At 40.1% G+C, this 21,800-nt stretch overlaps 3 protein-coding genes across 3 annotated transcripts in view; 1 reads left to right on the top strand and 2 right to left on the bottom strand.

The window, feature by feature from the left end:
• LOC103508025 (protein outspread-like) overlaps positions 1–4,369 on the top strand; it is a 22,181-nt gene extending 17,812 nt beyond the window's left edge. The window contains exons 15-20 of the mRNA XM_026822745.1: positions 272–288; positions 510–744; positions 1,432–1,453; positions 2,240–2,709; positions 3,192–3,399; positions 4,167–4,369. Coding sequence (XP_026678546.1) covers positions 272–288; positions 510–744; positions 1,432–1,453; positions 2,240–2,709; positions 3,192–3,399; positions 4,167–4,366 — 1,152 coding nt within the window. The 3' untranslated portion in view covers positions 4,367–4,369. The remainder of the gene's footprint in view (positions 1–271; positions 289–509; positions 745–1,431; positions 1,454–2,239; positions 2,710–3,191; positions 3,400–4,166) is intronic.
• Positions 4,370–6,196: 1,827 nt separating this feature from the next.
• Positions 6,197–11,911, bottom strand: LOC103508024 (polycomb group protein Pc-like). The gene is made up of 9 exons (XM_008472551.3): positions 11,716–11,911; positions 11,345–11,388; positions 11,006–11,071; positions 10,663–10,705; positions 10,195–10,294; positions 8,248–8,510; positions 7,646–7,687; positions 7,071–7,295; positions 6,197–6,217 (listed from the first exon to the last, which is right to left on the bottom strand). Exons 1-9 carry the CDS (start codon positions 11,767–11,769, stop codon positions 6,197–6,199), a joined length of 858 nt encoding a protein of 285 aa, XP_008470773.2. The 5' UTR covers positions 11,770–11,911.
• A 529-nt stretch (positions 11,912–12,440) lies between these two features.
• LOC103508023 (protein flightless-1) overlaps positions 12,441–21,800 on the bottom strand; it is a gene marked incomplete at its 5' end in the record, with an annotated part of 17,173 nt that continues 7,813 nt past the window's right edge. Inside the window, 8 exons of the mRNA XM_026822744.1 lie at positions 12,441–12,529; positions 12,780–12,901; positions 14,039–14,154; positions 14,411–14,479; positions 14,798–14,916; positions 15,368–15,519; positions 19,716–20,032; positions 21,297–21,418. Of these exons, the coding sequence (XP_026678545.1) occupies positions 12,441–12,529; positions 12,780–12,901; positions 14,039–14,154; positions 14,411–14,479; positions 14,798–14,916; positions 15,368–15,519; positions 19,716–20,032; positions 21,297–21,418 (1,106 nt within the window). The remainder of the gene's footprint in view (positions 12,530–12,779; positions 12,902–14,038; positions 14,155–14,410; positions 14,480–14,797; positions 14,917–15,367; positions 15,520–19,715; positions 20,033–21,296; positions 21,419–21,800) is intronic.

Genomic DNA, 21,800 nt, shown 5'->3' with positions numbered 1-21,800 from the left:
TACTGCCAGTCAAAAAAAAAAAAAAAAAAAAACCCAATTTTGTGCAAAGTTCCGGGATGTCAGATTTAAATTTTAAACTCTATAACCAGGCACAGAGACAGACATTTGTTTTATAGAGCTCCTTGCCATTCTCGATCTCTGACTTTAAACCTTACATCAGTTTACACTGTTACTACGTTATGCTTTGGAAACCAATTCTAGCCGCGTTTCCCACCTTAAAACCGGTGAAAAACCGCCTAAAGCCTTTGGCGGCTTATCCTATTCCTTTCAGCACACTACAAGTGGCAGGTCAAATAAGTTGTTGATAGTTGTAATCCATGTAATAATTTAATGCTGTATTGAGCACCCCCCCCCCCCCCCATAAGGCGCTTTAACACTTGCGTGTCGTTCGCGGTCGAATACATTACTTTCATTCTTACAAGATAAGGAATGTAAAAAAGAAGAAAAAAAGTAATAATGAAAAAATAGAAAGTAATAAATAAATAAAAAAAAATATCTTTCTCTTTCAGAGTGGTAGAAGAGTTCGACAATCTGCGTTCGCGTTTCGAGAAGGCCGTGTCCGAGATTCGCGTCATGAAACGCGAACTGCGTCTGGCGCAATCAGAACAGGACTGCGTCGAGCTGAGTCTGATTGCGATGAGTCAGGAGCTGAAAGCGCAACAGGAGCGGAGTGACAGTCAGACAGGTCTGATGGCGTCCAAGATTCAGGACCTGACGTTGAAATTGTCCCTGGCCGAGAAACAGGTGAGTTTTTGAGGTTTCATGGATGACATGAAGGAATGGACCAACATACTAACATACAATCAAGAGGCTGGCGCAAGATAGAGCAAAGTGGAAAGACATCATTGAAGAAATATAGAGCAAGACGCAACCTATAAATAAATAAATAGGTTTGATGGAGGGATTTCTAACTGCTAAGGTTTTATCGTCCCGAAATCGAAGAGAGAAAGAAGACAGGATAGGAGAAAGCCAGCCGTTCCGAGAACTAACATTGTCCGTTGAGGATAAAATCCGCCCCGGGCGGGAATGGAACCCGCTACCTAACGCTTACAAGGCAGACGCGCTGCCAACCAAGCTAACTAGGCTGGCTAGTGAGGAACTATTGACTGGAAGATTTTGAATTTATTTTGTCTGTGAAATGAGGTAACAAGGTACCTGATGAGATCGACAATCTGCGCGTGGGTACATTAAAATGGAATCATTGCGAGCTTGGTTGGTAGCGCGTCTGCCTTGTAAGCGCCTTAGAAGATGAAGACGGTGCTTTCCCTTCCAATTTGGAATGAAAATTGTTACTTTTTGTAATATCGAAAATGGTTTTGAGCTTCAAACAGTTTTGAAATTACATACAATTATTTATATTGACATGAAACTTCAGGAAAATTTTCTAAATATTTCTGAGAATTTCATCAATTTTGTGTAAAAATTTTCTAGGAACTACCTACAGACTGCGGAGGTAAAGGGAATTTTCAGTCTCATCCTACCAGTATAAATGAGGTATTTTTTATTCTATTCGTTTGAAAACCGGTTTTTTTTTCAGAGGGTTCGAGACCCGGAGAGGATAAAACACTTACCGTAACGCGGCTTTATCGCAGGCGTCGGGTGTATCAACAGCGGGCAGGTTATCTGTGGTTAAATCTACTGAGTCCAGAGCTTCGTCATCTACAGAACACACACTTGAGCCCCGGTTCAGGCTCTTTTTTGTACTACTTCGACGCACTATCGTCAGAGATCCTTGTTCTGAAATCAAACAAAAAATGTACATTGTTAATCTAACGTGATGAGAATGAGATCTAACACCTTTCTACGAAAAGAAGACTTAAGGTAGAAACACACTATCACATCACTTGAGCTCACGTGACGTGATAATAATAATAATAAGAGTGCTTATTTATACTGCTCGCATAGGACTGAAAAGTCCCTTTACTCCAGCAGTAGGCTAATACCATTATTGTGGTCAAATTCTCAAATTATATTGAGGATAAAATTCCATACCTCGGCTGGGATTGAACCTTGAAACCTAAGAGGACTTGAACCCATAGAGACCCCTCTTAACCGAGATAATCATCAAAATCAAAACAAAGAACACGCGCCTTTTGGTAGATAAGAATGTCAATAAAACTTATTAATGGTCCCCTTGAAATCTGGCCTCTCTTGAAATCTTGAAAATAAGAGAACTATTTTTGACCTGGGTTAAGAAGCTATTTGTCTTTTATTCACATTGTCTTCTCATTATTTTCAGACAAATCTTCCGCGGTCGAGCGGCCCAGCAGCGGTGGCGCCAAAGTGCCGCCACGCATCCGCCGCAAATCCCTCGACAGTGTGAACGAACCGCCGACCGCCGATCCGATGAAGATTCTCTTCCGGGTGACCGACCTCGAGAAGCGAATCGGCAAGGCGTCCGGCGCCTTCTCTTCCCTCAGCCAAATCGACGAGAACGAGAAATCCACCGGCGGAAAAGCCCGATCTCCGGCCGAGAAATCCCGACCGAGCTTCGACACGCCTTCTATCGTGCGAGACGAGGTCGATGCTTCTCCGTCGGGCGCCCTCGACTTACTGAGCTCCGAAACGGGCCTGCCCGAACACCGAGGGAGCGTCGGGTCTCCTCGACTGTTTCCGCCGAAGCCGAAGTTCATTTGCTCGAGCGCCGAGCCCGAGCGAAGTCAGGACGAAGAGCAGCATACGAGTTTGTTGCATAGCATCGAATACGAGGTAAGAATTCTCGCATACTCTTTGCCTCGATTGCTCAGATTCTCAGTGGTTGCTTGGTAATAGGAAGTCTCGGGTTCAAACCCCAGTCCTGAGCGTAGAATTTTACCCTCATTTATTAAATGATTTTCAATATTATTAAATTAATTTTGAATTTCACAATTTTACTTAACTTATTTTCAAGGCTCATTTTCGTTTCTTAAAGATGACAAGTAATTTTTGAGCAGTATACGTAAATGAACATTATCTAGTGCGGATTCAAATCTAAACTCCAGCCTGTATTGCTGATCCAAGTGTCAAGTATGTGAAGTTGACAACAAAACCATTCTATTTCCCTCCAGGTTCTTCAAATTGAAAACCTAGTGCGTGAACATAGCCATAGTTTGAGTGAACTGGAGCTTGCTGACTCAAGTTTGAATGATAGCGCCTGGATTGCTGATCCAAGTGTGTGAAGTTAACAACTAAACCATTTTATTTCCCTTCAGGTTCTTCAAATTGAAAATCTAGTGCGTGAACACAGCCATAGTTTGAGTGAACTGGAGCTTGCTGACTCAAGTTTGAATGACACAGCCTGGATTGCTGATCTAAGTGTGAAGTGTGTGGAGATCAAGCAGCAGATTGTGAGTCTGCAGGAGTATCTGAAGCAGAATGAACTGGGGGCGATATGCTCGCGATGCTGCGAGACGAATGAGGGTGAGTAACGAAGAGTGGATCAGCAAATGAGGAGTTCTATGAAAAAAAAAAAATCGATTTCAATTTCAATACTAAAAAAAAAAAAATCTTGTATCTCATCTGATTTTCCTGCTTCATAGCTCTGTAAACTGTAGACCAAAAAAAGGGCCCCCATTGGCCCAATCAGGGCCAAAATTCCATATGAACTGGGGGCGATATGCTCGCGATGCTGCGAGACGAATGAGGGTGAGTAACGAAGAGTGGATCAGCAAATGAGGAGTTCTATGAAGAAAAAAAGAAAAAAAAATCGATTTCAATTTCAATACTTTAAAAAAAAATCTTGTATCTCATCTGATTTTTCTGTTTCATAGCTCTGTAAACTGTAGACCATAGAAGAAGGGCCCCCATTGGCCCAATCAGGACCAAAATTCCACGAACAAAATGTCCTTTATGTGTTGGGTATGTTTGTCAAACAATCAAATATATGGAATTTTATCCTCATTTATTTGAGAATTTGACCACATAATAATGGAGCTCGAAGGTTACCTTCCACTCAAGAGTATATTATCATTAAATATACTAAGTAACTAAATAACCCTCGCCCGTCCTGTTCAAATTTAGAACATACTTCGGTCATCCCTAAAAAAAAAGAACTATTTTCCTCAATTTTCATCGTTCTTCTTCCTACCATTTTCCTATTTAAATAGGGTCGGCGTCCTGATCAATTTTTCTCACCCATCATCGTTCAATTCAATAATAAAACAACTTTTTTTTCTCTCATTTCACAGACCCAATCCCGTGCAAGCAGTGTGCAGAGTTCTCCCATCAGTTGAGGGAGAAAGAGGAGCATTGCGAGGCGATGGAGAAGTTGTGTCGAGATCAGGAGGAAGCGTTGAGGAGGAAGGAGCAGGAGTATAGGGAGCTGTGTGAGAGATGTGGGGAGTTGGAATCGAGTGAGCAAACGTATAAGGAGCGATTGGAAAGGTAATTTTGCATGTATCCTTGTGGCCGAGTGGTTAAGAGCATCGACTCTTAATCCGGAGGCGCTGGGTTCGAATCCTGGCTTTGGCGGAAATTTTGACCAAACGTGTCCGTTCCCGGTTAGAAACTAAAATCGAAGTAAAAACCCAGGAAAAGGAAGCTAACAAGCTACTGTCTGTTGGACATATTTCGTACCTTTAAATATATTTTATTTTATAATATAGGTTTATCATATCTTAGTTTTTATTATTTTTTGTTTTCTGTTATTCCCTGTTGTTATATATTTTTAATTTTTATTTTTTTTAGACTAAAATACCCTACAATCACTTTTTTTCTTTTTCCCTCCCACAGTAGAGACTTTGGTTTTGTTACATTATTTTATATTTTATACGTTTTACCCTTTACAAACACATATTTTATTGTTAGATTTGTTTTTTTATCTTTTTGTTAAATGCCTCACTTTATTTTACTTTGAAAGGCCTCTGGTACCATGGTAACTCTTTTTTAAGTGTGACGTTATTTTGGCCAGAAATACTGACTTGAAGGCATATGAAGGCTAATGAAATTGAAGTAGGTACCTACAAAATAAAACCAATAAAATTAAAGTTGGTACAACTTAAAACTAATGAAATTGGAGTAGGTACAACTTAAAACCCATGAAATTGAAGTATAAATAGCTTAATAAAAATAATAAACAATGACTGTGAACTTTTAAAGAATCAAAAAACCAATCACCAAATATTTATGTTGAAATTTACGACATTATTTAATTATTTATGCTCTCCAATCAGTTCACTCTTAGTCCTATTTGAGCAGGATTTTATTTTATTATTATTTCTAGCAAAGTTTTACTGTGGTCCATGGCCTCATTCCTTGGTATACTTTAATTATCAAATATCTAAATAATAACCGTATTTTATTAAGTTGAATCCTTTGAAGAAAAAAAAATATATATATATTTTTAAAACTGATCATTTATGAATTAATAAACTAAACTAAACCTATGTACCTCGGTGGTGTGGTGGTCAAGACGGTCGCCTGGTAATCAGGAGGTCTCAAGGCATTTGATTGGTCAATTTTGACTTGAGACTGATGTAAGAACGATCATTCTTGTTCATAAATACGAGTGTGTCTCATTTCGGCAGTACAAACAGGGTATATTCTATTCTGCTAAGTGCCTCCTTTGCAATCAATTTCCATCTTCTTTTGCTCGCCTGGTAATCAGGAGGGCGTGGGTTCAATCCCAGCCGAGGTAAGGAATGAGCCTTTAAGGTGCTAGACAATACCACTTCCAATTAATTAAAAATATAGTTTTTCAGCGAGAGAAGTCTTTTATAGTCCAATTGTATTCTCAATCATGTAACTTATTTTTTACAGTGGTAATGCCGCCACTGGTCGCTACTCGATTAAAGTAGCTACTCTTGAGTGGAAGGTAACCACTAGGCTACGTTAACGCCGGTGGCGTTCTCTACCACCTAACCCTTCGAGCTCCATTATTATGTGAGTGGTCATATTCTCAAATAAATTATGTTGAAATTCCATGCCTCGGCTGGTATTGAACCCGCGCCCTCGTGTTTACCAGACGAGCTTCTTGGCTCGCCTGGTAATCAGGAGGGCGTGGGTTCAATCCCAGCCGAGGTAAGGAATGAGCCTTTAAGGTGCTAGACAATACCACTTCCAATAATTAATTAAAAATATTGTTTTTCAGCGAGAGAAGTCTTTTATAGTGCAATTGTATTCTGTATCATTATCATTATTATGGAACTTGGCCTGGCGCTCTACCCTGCGCTTGGATCCCATCAAATATTCAATCCCAGCCGAGGTAAGGAATGAGCCTTTAAGGTGCTAGACAATACCACTTCCAATAATTAATTAAAAATATAGTTTTTCAGCGAGAGAAGTTTTTTATAGTGCAATTGTATTCTCAATCAAGTATCATTATCATTATTATGGAACTTGGCCTGGCGCTCTACCCTGCGCTTGGATCGCATCAAATTTACGAGACCTTGTTTAGACTGCAGCGGGTAAAAGCACTTTTCAGTCCTATTCGGGCAGCATTAACAAGGTATATTCTATTCTACTCGGCTGAACTGTTATCAGACATTCCTAAAGCAGAATATCTTAGCTTAACACAACCGTTTTACTGGTGCGTATACGTACGTTTATAACTAGACATTGGATTATTTTATACTTTTTTTACGTCCCGTCACTTTCTGCATTTTTTTTTTTCGTGTTAAATAGTGTCATTAGAAAGTGTGCCTTATTTCTAATATTCCGAATTTACAATATTTCCCCTACATTCTAAAATAGGTACATTTGGAATTAATTTTAAGTATGTGCCTTTGTTTCTAATAATTCCAATTTTCCAACGTTTTCCCCTACATTCTGAACTGTATTGGGAATTAAATGCTTTGAGTTCATAGGTCGTCGCGACAAATTTCAAGATCAGAGCTCATTTGTGTGAGAAAATGTGAAAAAAATCCCCCTAAAACCAGTTTTTTGGCTTTTTGTTATCTGGACAAAAATTGCACCACCATTTTCGTGATCCTGGTAAAAAGACCTTTAATTAATTGGGGTCGTCGCGACAAATTTCAAGATCAGAGCTCATTTGTGTGAGAAAATGTGAAAAAAATCCCCCTAAAACCAGTTTTTGGCTTTTTGTTCTCTGGACAAAAATTGCACCACCATTTTCGTGATCCTGGTAAAAAGACCTTTAATTGGACGATCTTGTCCGCCAGGGGGCTTCGCTGTCGCCAGTATTCGACTCCGGGATCTTTCAGAAGGGTAATGACCTTGGGCTGGGCCGGGTCAGGGGTGTTATTGTTGGGTTCAGGGGTCGGGGTGGGCCCGGCTACCTGGGCAGGAGGGGCCGAGTCTGGTTGGGATTGGGTTTGAGTGCCGACCGGTTTGGTGGAATCGGGCGTTGATTTGTCCGTCTGAAAACGAAGAGAGGGGAATATTACTATTGTACACAAGGATTAAGATTTTTTAAAAGAGGTTTGATAGAGGGAACTGTAACTGCTGAGGTCTTATCGTCCCGAAATCGAAGAGAGAAGTAACTGTACAGGAAGACAGGATAGGAGAAAGCCAGCCGTTCCGAGAACGAACATTATCCGTTCAGGATAAAATTCGCCCCGGGCGGGAATCAAACCTGCGGCCTAACGCTTATAAGGCAGTCACGCTACCAACCAGGCTAACCAGGCTGGCTAAATTATGATTTTAATGTGCCCAGTTTGCCTAAAGGCATGTTTCACTTGGAATTAAGGGGGACACTCATTCAATTTACCTTGGACGCATTGGGGCTGGTTGCACCATTCACCAACCCATTCTCCAATAGAATAGAATATATGTTTTATTTGCACATAAGATACATGAAAGTACATTGTACAATGGTCAATTTCTAATCTAAATCATATAAAATATTTTATAGGTGGAAAGTCCCTTTACTCCAGCAGTAGGCTATTACTATTATTGTCGTCAAATTCTGAAATTATATTGAAAATAAAATTCCACACCTGGGCTGGGATTGAACCCACGCCCTCCTGTTTACCAGGCGAGCCCTTGACCACTACACCACCAGGGCAGGTCTACTTCTTAATCGAACCTGCTCTATGACTTTGAAACATCACCCAAGTAAGCGCAACTGATCTATTGTCATTGATGGAGTCCTAAGAAATAAGAAATGAATAACAAGAAGACAAGGGTTTATTTACTTATAGGAATAATTAGGAGAAAGCCAGGCGTTCCGAGAACGAACATCCGTTCAGGATAAAATCGGCCCCGGGCGGGAATCGAACCCGCGGCCCAGCGCTTACAAAGCAGACGTGCTACCAACCAAGCTAACTAGGCTGACTCATTCATTTCTCTATTCTCTAATAAGTAACTCACCTGCGTTGATTCGGGAGTGGGCGTGGCTAACGAGAGCTTCGGCATTTTGCTCACAGGCGGCGACGTCGTAATTGTAACTCCGATCTTGCCCGAACTCTCGCTCAGGACTTCGGCTTTCCGTTTCGGCTGTTCTCGGGAGTTTCCGCTGCGGGCGGGGGGCGGGGCTTGCGTTTCGGCTTCGTCCGAGGAATCCGAATCGGAAGAGCCTGGACTTTCAGTCCCGTCTCGACCGCGCTTGAGTGAGGAGCTCTCCGCATCTCCATCTGAAATGTGGGGAAAATGAACATTAAAAGTCTCTAGGGGGAAGAAAGAGGAGAGAAAAGAGTTGAAGGAGAATGAAGAGTAGGATGAGAGGGAAAAGTAGAAGAACGGGGAGGGTGAGGAGGGGAGAAGAAAAAGGGCACATTAATGTGTTGCCTGCGAGGGAGCTTTGCTCGGGACATTTGATGTGACGTCATCGTGTAAGGGAGCGTATGCCGCGACGTCAAAGTTTACGATTTACCGGTATTTTTTAAATCGATTTATCTCGGGATCTAGAAGTCGTAGAAAAGAAAAATTCCGTTGGTCCTCATTTTTCCTGCTCTATGACTTTGAAACATCACCCAAGTAAGCGCAACTGATCTATTGTCATTGATGGAGTCCTAAGAAATAAGAAATGAATAACAACAAGACAAGGGTTTATTTACGAGTACTTATTGGAATAATAGATATATTTCATGTATATTAACTTAACTTATTAAACCTGATTTGTGGCTAATACATAAGGTTCGTCAGAGGAAGAGAATGGTATGACTTCATTTTTACAGATAAAAAATTAAATCGGTTTCCCTCTCAGGGAAGAGCTCTAAGAATAATCGCAGTATTACCATAATGATGATTATTTAGAATTTTGTAAATGGGAAGAATTTTATTGTGCTTCTTCTCGTCCATCTGATGGGGAACAAATTATCGCAGTATTCCCATAATGATGATTATTTAGAATTTAGTAAATGGGAAGAATTGTGCTTCTTCTCGCCCATCTGATGGGGAACGTACTACGCGATGAGCATGCTACGACACAGACCTTTCAAGTCCAATGTAGCAGACATTTCACAGCTGATGGGGGACATACTACGGGATAGGTGTGCTACAACACAGCCTTTTGAGTTCCAATGTATCAGACGTTTTGATGGGGAGCCTACTACGGGATAGACATGCTACGACAAAGACCCTTAAATTTCAATGTAGCACGTTTTATAGGTATGAAATTAAATAAAAAAGGCTGTGAAAAATCGCTCTTTTCAGCAAAATTTCCTTTAGGGATGAACTATTTCTTTTAGGGATAAATTTTAATGTAGCACGTTTTACTTATAGGTATCGACCGCGCTTGAGTGAGGAGCTCTCCGCATCTCCATCTGAAATGTGGGGAAAATGAACATTAAAAGTCTCTAGGGGGGAGGAAAAGAAGAGACAAGAGGTGAAGGAGAATAAAGAGAAAGGGAAAAAGAGTAGAAGGAGGAGAGGGAGGAGGGGAAAATGTAGAAGAATGGGGAGGACGAGGAGGGGAGAAGAAGAAAAAGGGGATTGGGCCAGGATTTTAAGTGCTAGGTTGCGGGTCTGATTTCTGCCCTGGGGGCAGTCTTTATCCTAACAGATAAGGTTTGTTCTTAGTATAGCTGGCTTTCTCCCATTATCTTCTCCTTGGAAAATAATAATAATAATAATCACCAAGGACCACTGAAGTAAATCAACACCGTTGGTATCAGAATAAGTGGCCATCTGAGCAATCATGTGCTACTGGCTTTTTCTCACCCCTCTCAGAACGGGCAAGGTTAAGGTGAGGAGGCAAGTATGTAGCTACTTGTATTAATGCCCAGTAGTGGGTAAAACCCAACTCACTTAAGATCTTAGCTGTTACACAGTGACATTAAACCTTTTTTAAATACACTTGCATAATCTTATTCTTACCTTGGGAATGATTATCGTCATCTTCACTCCCAATGTCTGGACTTGCAGATTTGGGAACTTCTTCCTCTTCCTCTTCTTCAGATTCTTCTTTCTGTATGACCTGTAATGGGAAATGAACATTGGATTCAATGCTATAATGCTTTAAGATGAATATTTAATTCAATGCTAAAAGTAACATTTGATTAAATGCTATAAGATGAATACCTATTTAATTCAATGGTCAAAATCATAAGATTTAACCTGGTACCTCCTAACCTTAGGCCAGACACTCACTATCAGGTATAACTGATAGTGAGTGGCTAGCTTTAGGTTGCTGATAACAATAATAAAAAGTTTTGACATGTATGTCACATCACTTGGCAAGAGGACAGGCTACAAGCTACAACGGAATTAAATTATAGAATAATGTACAAAGTTTTCAATTTTGAATAGGAATGGCAAACCAAGTTTTTAATTTCGAATACATACCTTGATCTTTTTCTTTGGGCCCCTTTTAGATTCTGACCTTTGGCTGGAAACAGAAAGAAAAATAGCTTCATTAATATGTCAGCTCTACCTATCTGATTAAGATGGAACGATTATGGATATGTATGTATGTACATTTTTGATCTGTCCACATAGTAAGAAAGTTATTGAAAGTGTAACAAAGTAATACCAACACTTTTCCCTATTTAAAAACACTTCACACACAAGTTATTCGAATCTGAAAATGATATTTCCATGTCTGCCTTACCAAACTAAATTTATTATTTTTGGCTGTTAACACTCAGTAAAAATTTAAAGAAGAAAGTAGAAATAGATGGTGTCTTACCTTTTTTCATAGGAATCTATAAGTCTTCTGTCGAGAATATTTTCTTCTGGCTCCCAAGTGCTGTGCCTGGAAAATGAAACAAAATCATTGTGTTAACTGATAATAATAAGCCAAACATTTCTTTCATAGCACAGACAAAATTCAATGCCAAAATTCTCAACTTGCATCTTAGACCTCCTTTTGTTTGTTCAGCAAAATATCATGTTTTACCTGTAGCATTTGTAGGTAAGCATTACAAAACCCAAAACCAACCCTTTCAAAAAATGCCCAAAGGGGCTAATCACTGTACTACTGATGTTTATGATAGGCAATCAATTAAGTTTTACTAATAGAACTTACTTTTGACTCCATCCTTTCCATTTGACAAAATACTCCACAATCCCCTGCAAAAAACAACATGAGATAATATGTAAATTTATTAATTTCTGTACACCTACAAATCAAATTGATGCTAACCAACCAATTGAACTGGAATGTTACCACCTGAGGATCAAACCTCATCTGTTTTGGGACAAAGTTTATTTCAAGCAGGGATCAAACTCACAGCCTAGTGATTACAAGGCAGATGTGCTACCATTCAAGCTAACTAGGATGTAAATTGGTATCTAAGAGTGGTTCTTGATCCTTGACCTTTCGAACAGATACGTAAGTAGTTTCCTTGTTTTGGGGATTTAGAATTTTAGATCCGACCTCAAAATCTTTCAACTTACCCTCCTCACTCTCTTCTTCATGATTCTCTCCGCTGCATACACTCGATCTCCCATGTTTAGGAGCTTTCTCAAGAAAGTTGTTGTAAAAATTGCTTTCCTTTTTTTATTTTACACAGTAGCAAAAAAGTTCAACATGTAAAGTTGTAAACTGATAGTGAAGTCCAAGGAAGTGAAGTGTCCAGAAAACAAACGTCAGTGTTTCACACTCGATCTCCCATGTTTAGGAGCTTTCTCAAGAAAGTTGTTGTAAAAATTGCTTTCCTTTTTTTATTTTACACAGTAGCAAAAAAAAGTTTTACATGTAAAGTTGTAAACTGATAGTGAAGTCCAAGGAAGTGAAGTGTCCAGAAAACAAACGTCAGTGTTTTCTCAGGTAATCCATTGAAACTAAAGTAATAAATACTTTTAAAAGTGCTTTTTAATAATTATTAAACGCTTTGTTTTAATTAAAATTAATTAATAAATTGGATAAAAAAATCAGAAAGTTCTGATTACTTCTGATTTTTTTTTTCAACGAAAACAAAAACAATGCGGAGTTTCTAGGTAGGGAACACTAGAAACTTTCACGAAGGGACCCGAACATTTCCGAAGTTCTATTTTTGACCCCATAGGGAACAAAATTTTGCTCACTCCTTGACCTACATTTAAAAAGAGCTTTGCACCAGTGAGAAGTTTTTGAGCGAGCGCGGTGCATTTTTTCCCGTGTTAATTTTCAAGTGCCTTTTTTAGGTAATTCGCCTCGCGCGCAGATGTTGAATGTAGACCAGCGCTGATTTGTACGCCAGCTTCACTTCAACCTCGCTGCACTTGGAACCTGGAAGAATGAAAAAAATTAAAGGGTTTTTAGGGAGCACAATTAATCCAGTGGTCTGGCTGGGTTTTAAACAGGGAGGATATGAGCCTGAAATTTCCCTTGCTAAAACATTTTTTGTAGCCAAAACCAAATTTCAGCCCAAAGCAATCACCCTAGTTAGGGCTGATTGAGAGGCTGACGAAAAACGACGACCCCGTCTGAACACGGGAAAAGGCGAAGATAAAGAAGAAGAAGATTAGGTTTGACTTACCCAGCCAGAGGAACACTTGTTCTCCATTGTCCAATATCATCATATCATCATCAGCCAAATCATCCTGGCAAAAGTCTGTACACTTCTCACTCACAGTGAAATAACCCTTTTCATTTGAACACCTGAAACCAAACAAACGGGCGAGATTAGATACCTTACCTTGGTTACGCTTACTTTGCACCAGTGAGAAGTTTTTGAGCGAGCGCGGTGCATTTTTTCCCGTGTTAATTTTCAAGTGCCTTTTTTAGGTAATTCGCCTCACAGTTTTTTTTTTCTTTTTTAACCATACCTATCATTTATTTATGGTGAAAAAAAAATAATTTCAATATCCAGAAACTCCCATTTTGACTCCCAATAGTCCATGAAAAATGTCCTCAATTTAACCAACACCCTTCAACAGCATCAAAGTCTGTGGTAAGAAAAAATAAAACTTATATTAAAGAAATAATAAATAATACTTTATTGGTAAACAACACAAGGTTTAGTATAATATAACAACAGAAAGTTAAAATAGATGATACACAGATAAAATAAAATAAGTCAAAGTTAGAAATAATGTATTTGAATTTACAATAGTTAGATATCTCTCTATACAATAATTAAGTCTGAGGTCCGCTTAAACGGCCGTTTTTTGCTTGTTTAAATAAGTATATATGTAGGTATGCATTTCAAATTTCAAATGGATATTATTATTATTATTATTATTTTTTTTTTTTTATCGCGGAACAAACAGACAGACATACTCGTGTGTATGTAATGTATTAACATTTTAAAAGAAAACTTGCCCAGTTGTCTTGTCCTAACCATATTTACAAAGATATACAATTTTTAATTAAATTATTATACACACCGAGCCACACGTATACAATGCCACCTCCCGTATCATCCTGATTAAATGGAACCCTCAGATTCAGCTTTCTAGGTGTTGTGGTTCTGGAGATAGAGCGATCAGTGTGTGAAATGTGAATGAGTTCTTGTTTTTATAATATAAGATTAAATTAAATTATTATACACACCGAGCCACACGTATACAATGCCACCTCCCGTATCATCCTGATTATATCTGATAACAGAGGGGTTATGATCTGATGTTATCTGATAAGAAAGGGGTTATCTGGTAGGAAATGTTTTCTGATAAGAAAGGGGTTGCTAAATTTTATGACTTGACTTGGACTCGAACCACCAACCTCCAGATCCGAAGTCCACCGCGCTAACCACTGCACCACTGAGATTGGTAGATATACAATTATTAAATTAAATTATTATACACACCGAGCCACACGTATACAATGCCACCTCCCGTATCATCCTGATTGAATGGAACCCTCAGTATGTAGCAGAACGCTGAACATAGGTTGCTAGCATCCGGTTTGATCTGAAACAAACAAAGAACAATCAAACATTCCTTCGGTGGTGTAGTGGTCAAGGCGCTCGCCTGGTAAACAGGAGGGCGTGGGTTCAATCCCAGCCGAGGTATGGAATTTTATCCTCAATATAATTTGAGAATTTGACCACAATTAATAATAGTAGTAGCCTACTGCTGGAGTAAAGGGACAAGAATCATTTGAGTCCAAAGTCTCAATAAATAAGGGACTTTATTTGAGTCCAAAGTCTCAAATCAAGGGACTCGCCTGTATAAGTCTCGAGCACAGAATGTTGCCGTTCGCTCTCAACTGGAAGAACTCTACTTGAGCGGGATCCTTCGGCTGTTTCCGCTTGCCCGAATGAATGACAATCACCCTAGTTAGGGCTGATTGAGAGGCTGACGAAAAACGTCGACCCCGTCTGTACACGGGAAAAGGCGAAGAAAAAGAAGAAGATTAGATTTGACTTACCTAGCCACAGGAACACTTGTTCTCCATTGTCCAATATCATCATATCATCATCAGCCAAATCATCCTGGCAAAAGTCCGTACACTTCTCGCTCACAGTGAAATAACCCTTCTCATTTGAACACCTGAAACCAAACAAACGGGCGAGATTGGATACCTTACCTTGGTTACTACTTGAGCGGGATCCTTCGGCTGTTTCCGCTTGCCCGAATGAATGACAAACTTCCGCTTGAAGTGAGCCAGGAACTTGAGATTTTCCTGCTGCTGATGCGTGCGTACCACTTCTAACTTCTCACCAAACAGAGCTGGAAAAAAATGTTTGATATTAATACCTATTAGCATATATTACCAACTGCCCTAACTCGAACTGCTGTCCCCCTCGGTTCTTAATTAATAAGTAAATAGTACCTACTACCTACTAGAAAATTGGGGTGCAATAGTCCTACATACTGGACTCCGCACACAGGAATTTCGTCAGAAAAGACCCCCATTTCAATGTAATGAAATTATTAAAAAACCGGAGGAACTTGCCTACAAGGACATTTTGTGTCGTTCGGAAAAAAAAATCGTGTCGTGTGTATTGGGAACACTCTCATTTAAATTACATTGCCAACAGGATATTCGGAAAATAATCGGATGAAACTTGCAGACAAAAGTCAAATTTTCTTTATGTAGATGATTTTTTCACCTTTCCACCCCACTTAAGTGGGAAAAGAAGTAGTAAGAGAAAATATATTTTTTTTTTTCTTCTTTTACCTTTGAACTTTTTCTGCAGTCCGAACGTGAACGTCAGCCAGCCCATGTTGCCCGCCTCTCTCCCCTGCCAGAAGTAGACCACACATTGAATGTCATCTTCCTCTGTGTTATTCGTACCGCCTTCTTCTTCCTCCTCGATAGGAACCCAATATCTGAAACCAAACACAATACATAAATGAAATTACCAACCTCAGTGGTGTAGTGGTTAGCGCGGTGGATTTCGGATCTGGAGGTTGGTGGTTCGAGTCCAAGCAACCTGAAGGGAAAGGAAAAAAAAAGAGAAATAAGAGAGGTTAAATGGAAGAGAATGCCCTAGAGGATAAATTAGTCTAGATTTTTTCCGCCAGGAGGCGTGTTTTAGATTTGAACTTGTTCTTAGCCTTGGGTTCATTCCAGATGTATAATTTCAGGCCGGCATCCAGAAGAAATACAAGCCTGAGGGGAAATCAGAGAGGTTGGATGGAAATACGAACCTGAGGGAAAATAGAATAAGAAGGGTTAAGCCCAGATTGTCGCCCATTTGGATACCAACTACACATGAAGATCTTCAAAGTTGAAATTTCTTTCCGAAGTTCAAATCTAAGTAGTCTTCTTCCTAAAGCTCCAAATGTATCACTAAAGTTAAGTACTGTTACACGAGGTTAGTTTAGCGTAGTACATTAAGCAAAAGACATTTGTGACGAGCATTTATGCTTAACACAATTAAAATTCCTTTTTTCCTTACATCCATGAAATTTGAGCAAGGTCTTTTGATGTAAACCTTGTGTATTATGCTGTTAAACCCATAAAATACACGAGACCTTGTAAAGGGATTTTTTACTCTTTTTAGTCTCATTCGAGGATAAACAAGGTATATTCTAAGTTCCTTAATAAATAAATAAATGCAGTTTCTTTGTGTTATTATGTCACAACTCTGGTGCTCACTGCAGCATTGTAGGATTTTTCCCAATATCTCAATAATCCTAACATCCAATGTTTACCTATTATGCTGGCACCGGTCACTATGCGCATTTACAGCATTGTAGGATTTTCCCAATATCTCAATAATCCTAAAATCCAATGTTTACCTACCATGCTGGCACCGGTCGCTATACGCATTGTAGGATTTTTCCCAATATCTCAATAATCCTAAAATCCAATGTTTACCTACCATGCTGGCACCGGTCGCTATGCTCATTTATGTATATGTCAGAGGAGGAGCTGGAGGCCCGCCAAACCGAACTACAGGTAAGAGGAACAGTTCTGTTTCGAGAGTTTTGTATTGTGTTTTTTCGATGAAGAAAAGTTGGGTATAAGAGCTCCTTGCCACTTTTTTTACACAAAAAGCCCTCTCTGGGGCTTAGATGTAGGGCAAAGAGCTGAAACAGCCCCTAAAGCTTATACGAATTAGCCACTTGAAAAATAATAAGTTGGTCAACAAATATAGTAATAACTTATTAATCGCCAGTGATAAGTAATAATTAAAATTATAACTAGTAGGTATAGCTTCTGAAACGTTACCATTGTGATACTTTCAGGTATCACACATGAGCCTTTTCTAGATGATGTTGTAACTATTCTTAAATACTTCCAACTTGCTTTGCAAATCAAACTTACAATTTGCTTGAATTAGACCATAATCTGAGTTCGAACTTGAAACTAGATTAAGTTTTACTGATAATAATAAGCAATTTGATTGGTTGATGTTGAATTTTAGCTTGAACTTCAGCCAATTAGAAACCAGTCTAACCTGAACAAGGTATAAAACTCGGATTGTGGTCCTAGACACTAATCGCACATTACCCAATAATAATAGTGCTTATAATAATAATAGTGCTTATTTATACTGCTCGCATAGGACTGTAAAGTCCCTTTACTCCAGCAGTAGGCTACTACTATTATTGTGGTCAAATTCTCAAATTATATTGGGGATAAAATTCCATACCTCGGCTAGGATTGAACCCACGCCCTCCTGTTTACCAGGCAAGCGCCTTGACCACTACACCACCGAGGCAGGTATGGTCTCAAGAGGTATGGTATGATCTTTACAATAAGCATAAACAGGAGAATGAATAAAATGTATATTGTGAATGTAAAAAATAAATGAAGTCATATATTGAAATCAAATCAAAATCAAATGATGTATTGTGTTTTGATGTTTTGACTACCCACACTTTCTCTAGCTTAACTTCACACACAAAAAGCCCAATCCGAGGCTTAGGTGTAGGGGCTAGACAGCCCTAAAGGATGGGTTAAGCTTCTACGAATTTACGAACACTAAGGTACACTTATGTGTCATCTTGTCTTGTGGCTTAAGTCTGCATTTTCTTCGCTTCCATGCAATCAAGTAACACTAATGATGATGTTTCATTCCACTTTCTTCGTTCACAAGGCTAATGTGAGACATTAAAAATTAAATAATGGACTCAAATAATAATGAAATCTAGTGTAGCCAGCCTAGTTAGGTTCGAAGGTAGCGCGTCTGCTTTGTAAGCGCTGGTTAAGGACGAACGATTCCCACCCGGGGAAAATTTTATCCTAAACAAATAAGATTTGTTCTCGGAAAACGCTGGCTTTCTCCTATCCTGCCCTTGTTTTTCTTTTCGCTTTTGGGACGCTAAGACCTCTGCTCTTACAGCTCCTTCTATCAAACTTCTTCCTTTTTTTACCTTTACTCGGCTGGGATTGAACACACGCCCTCCTGTTTACCAGGCAAGCGCCTTGACCACTACACCACCGAGGCAGGTATGGTCTCAAGAGGTCTGGTATGCTCTTTACAATTTACAATAAGCATAAATAGGAGAATGAATGTATATTGTATATTGTAAATGTAAAAAATAAATGAAGTCATATATTGAAATCAAATGATGTATTGTGTTTTGATGTTTTGACTACCCACACTTTCTCTAGCTTAACTTCACACACTAAAAGCCCAATCTGAGGCTTAGGTGTAGGGGCTAGACACCTAGACAGCCCTAAAGGATGGGTTAAGCTTCTACGAATCTACCCATACTAAGGGACACTTATATATGTGTCATCTTGTCTTGTGGCTTAAGTCAGCATTTTCTTCGTTTCCATGTAATCAAGTAACACTAATGATGATGTTTCATTCCGTTTTCTTCGTTCACAAGGCTAATGTGAGACCCAATGATGTTTCATTCCCATTGAATATCATCACGGAGGTTGCTATTAAACAATAACAATAAAATTCCGATTCAATACTTACCAAACCATACAAACAGGTCGGCGCCGCAGTCCAATACATATACGTGCCGCGACTGCAGCACAGATTTGGTCAGCTTGGCGTCCACCTGCGGCAGTTCTAGATATCCCATGCCCAGAGTTACCCTGTAATGCAGCACAGATTTGGTCAGCTTGGCGTCCACCTGCGGCAGTTCTAGATATCCCATGCCCAGAGTTACCCTGTAAACAACAAATACATTACATACATAGGCTGGCTCGTCCTGAACCGCAGTCAACCATCGTGAGGACTTACGCTTGGTTGTAAACAACAAATACATTACATACATAGGCTGGCTCGTCCTGAACCGCAGTCAACCATCGTGAGGACTTACGCTTGGTCTTTTTTTTTAAGAGGTTTGACAGAGGGAACTACAGCACAGATTTGGTCAGCTTGGCGTCCACCTGCGGCAGTTCTAGATATCCCATGCCCAGAGTTACCCTGTAAACAACAAATACATTATATACATAGGCTGGCTCGTCCTGAACCGCAGTCAACCATCGTGAGGACTTGTGCTTGGTCTTTAAAAGCAGAGAGAACCCTTTTTTTATTTAAAGATGAGTGTTTCACCGCCGTTTTTATTTCGTAGCGATGAAACAACTGCTACATTAGACGCTTGTGGTCTGTGTAGTAGCATGCCCATCCCGTAGTACGCCTCTCATCAGATGAGCGAGAAGAGACACAATACTTCCCATTTAGGTGCTGGGTCAACACGAGAACACCAGAAAGAAGAGCTGACTAAGTTCCTTAATATTAATAATTCGATTAATTTTGTAGGTAATTAATATAAGGGAAGTAAAAAAGTGGTTGGATGAGACCTCAACCTTGAGAATCCTGCCAACACACCCGCTGAAATTTCTTGACCCCGCCGGGAATCGAACCCGGGTCTCCCGCGTGCAAGGCGAGCGCAGTGACCACTACGCCATGGGAGCTGACTAAGTTCCTTAATATTAATAATTCGATTAATTTTGTAGGTAATTAATATAAGGGAAGTAAAAAAGTGGTTGGATGAGACCTTAACCTTGAGAATCCTGCCAACACACCCGCTGCCAGTCCAAACTAGTCCAAAGAGAAATTTCGTATGATGGCTAAATAAAAGCCACATAATAAATTCCGGCTATAATTTACCTGCACAGGAACACATAGCAATCTCCACTATAGAAGTGCCCCATCTCCTCTTCCGGCAGTTTGGCAAACTTCTTCCCCTCCAGTACGAACGCCTCCATGGCCTCCAGATCCTCATTCCACTCCTCCATCAGACCTAGGGCGTCGGCCGCGGACACTTCCGCCTGTCGCGGCAAAAACAGGGCGGCCAAATCCGTTCGGGTCTCTTGGGAGCGCGCCCATTTGGTGAGGTCGGCGCCAGTTTTGGCGACGCTTTCCGCAGTTCGGGTGAAATCTACCGCGATCACCTCGTCCCAGTCGGAGAACTTGATGCGGAACACCTGCGGCAAAGGGGACACAAGTTAAGCAACCGTGAGTTTGGTGCATATCTGGACAGGTGACCTGTTTGAGACATCCCGTGCTGTTTTCATACTTTCTATAATCCGTCTGAAAACTTTTTATTACAAATATGTAAATTTAAATGCAGTTTCTTGCCGCGATCACCTCGTCCCAGTCGGAGAACTTGATGCGGAACACCTGCGGCAAAGGGGACACAAGTTAAGCAACCGTGAGTTTGGTGCACATCTGGACGGGTGACCTGGGACATCCCGTGCTATTTTTATACTATAAGTATAGTGTAATCCGTCCGAATTTTACATTATACTCATGGGGTCTGTGTCGTAGCATGCCCATCTATCTGGACAGGTGACCTGTTTGAGACATCCCGTGCTGTTTTCATACTTTCTATAATCCGTCTGAAAACTTTTTATTACAAATATGTATAGGGAATAACCATAGTATACATAGGTTCCCTGATAGTAGTGTAATCCGTCCGAATTTTACGTTAGACTCATGTGGTCTGTGTCGTAGCATGCCCATCCCGTAGTATGTCCCCGAGTATAATCCTAAAATCCAATGTTTACCTACCATGCTGGCACCGGTCGCTATGCGCATTATATTACATAGCTACTCATTTTACTCACGAGGCTGAGTGGGCCATTGTTCATACAACATTTGGACTGGCACCGGTCGCTATGCGCATTTACATGTCATAGCTACTCATTTTCCTCACGAGGCTGAGTGGGCCCCACGCAATAGCCAGTCACGGAATCAATCCTTTGCAGATACAAATTTCTTGACCCCGCCGGGAATCGAACCCGGGTCTCCCGCGTGCAAGGCGAGTGCAGTGACCACTACGCCAACTTGACCCCGCCGGGAATCGAACCCGGGTCTCCCGCGTGCAAGGCGAGCGCAGTGACCACTACGCCATGGGAGCTGACTTTTTATTACAAATATGTATAGGGGGTTTGCTGGAACAAAATGGGTACTAAATGATGGGCTTTGGTACAAATTCGCAGCAAAAGTTGTGGTGCTAACTTCACGCACCTATAGGGAATAACCATAGTATACATAGGTTCCCTGAAAGTAGTGTAATCCGTCCGAATTTTACATTAGACTCATGTGGTCTGTGTCGTAGCATGCCCATCCCGTAGTATGTCCCCGAGTAGTAGTAGGTACCTATGCATTTTTTTTTTCTTTCCAATATTGGAATCTTATCCTAAGCTTAATCTATGCTTCTAAGATAAGATTTATCAATTTATATACCTGAGTTTCATTTCCTTCCTGTATTCTAGTGACTAGGGCAGGCTCCGGCCTGTCGATCATGGCGAACAATTCCTGTGATAATTTCACAGCAGCTGCCCGCACTAGACGTGTTGATTGACGTCCTGGAGATCAAAATGTCAATTTCAATTTTCACTTATTTGGCATAATAAATACATATGTATAATTGGTACAGAACATGTTTAGTCGTATTCTAGTGACTAGGGCAGGCTCCGGCCTGTCGATCATGGCGAACAATTCCTGTGATAATTTCACAGCAGCTGCCCGCACTAGACGAGTTGATTGACGTCCTGGAGATCAAAATGTCAATTTCAATTTTCACTTATTTGGCATAATAAATACATACATATGTATAATTGGTACAGAACATGTTTAGTCAAATAATAATAGTGCTTATTTATATTGCTCGCATAGGACTGAAAAGTCCCTTTACTCCAGCAGTAGCCTACTACTATTATTGTGGTCAAATTCTCAATTATATTGAGG

Source organism: Diaphorina citri, unplaced genomic scaffold (genome assembly GCF_000475195.1).
Source record: "Diaphorina citri unplaced genomic scaffold, Diaci psyllid genome assembly version 1.1 scaffold360, whole genome shotgun sequence".
Taxonomy (NCBI): Eukaryota; Metazoa; Arthropoda; class Insecta; order Hemiptera; family Psyllidae; genus Diaphorina; species Diaphorina citri.
This window is presented reverse-complemented; position numbering and strand designations above follow the sequence as displayed.

Bases quoted from the DNA above. Each gene is read 5' to 3' on its own strand.
- LOC103508024 (XM_008472551.3), bottom strand. From the start codon at position 11,769: ATGGGAGATCGAGTGTATGCAGCGGAGAGAATCATGAAGAAGAGAGTG. The intron at 10,706-11,005 runs GTAAGACACCAT...TTCTGTTTCCAG, and splicing joins ATAGATTCCTATGAAAAAAG to CCAAAGGTCAGAATCTAAAA. The intron at 6,218-7,070 runs GTCTTTTTACCA...AATTATTGGAAG, and splicing joins ACAAGATCGTCCAATTAAAG to TGGTATTGTCTAGCACCTTA.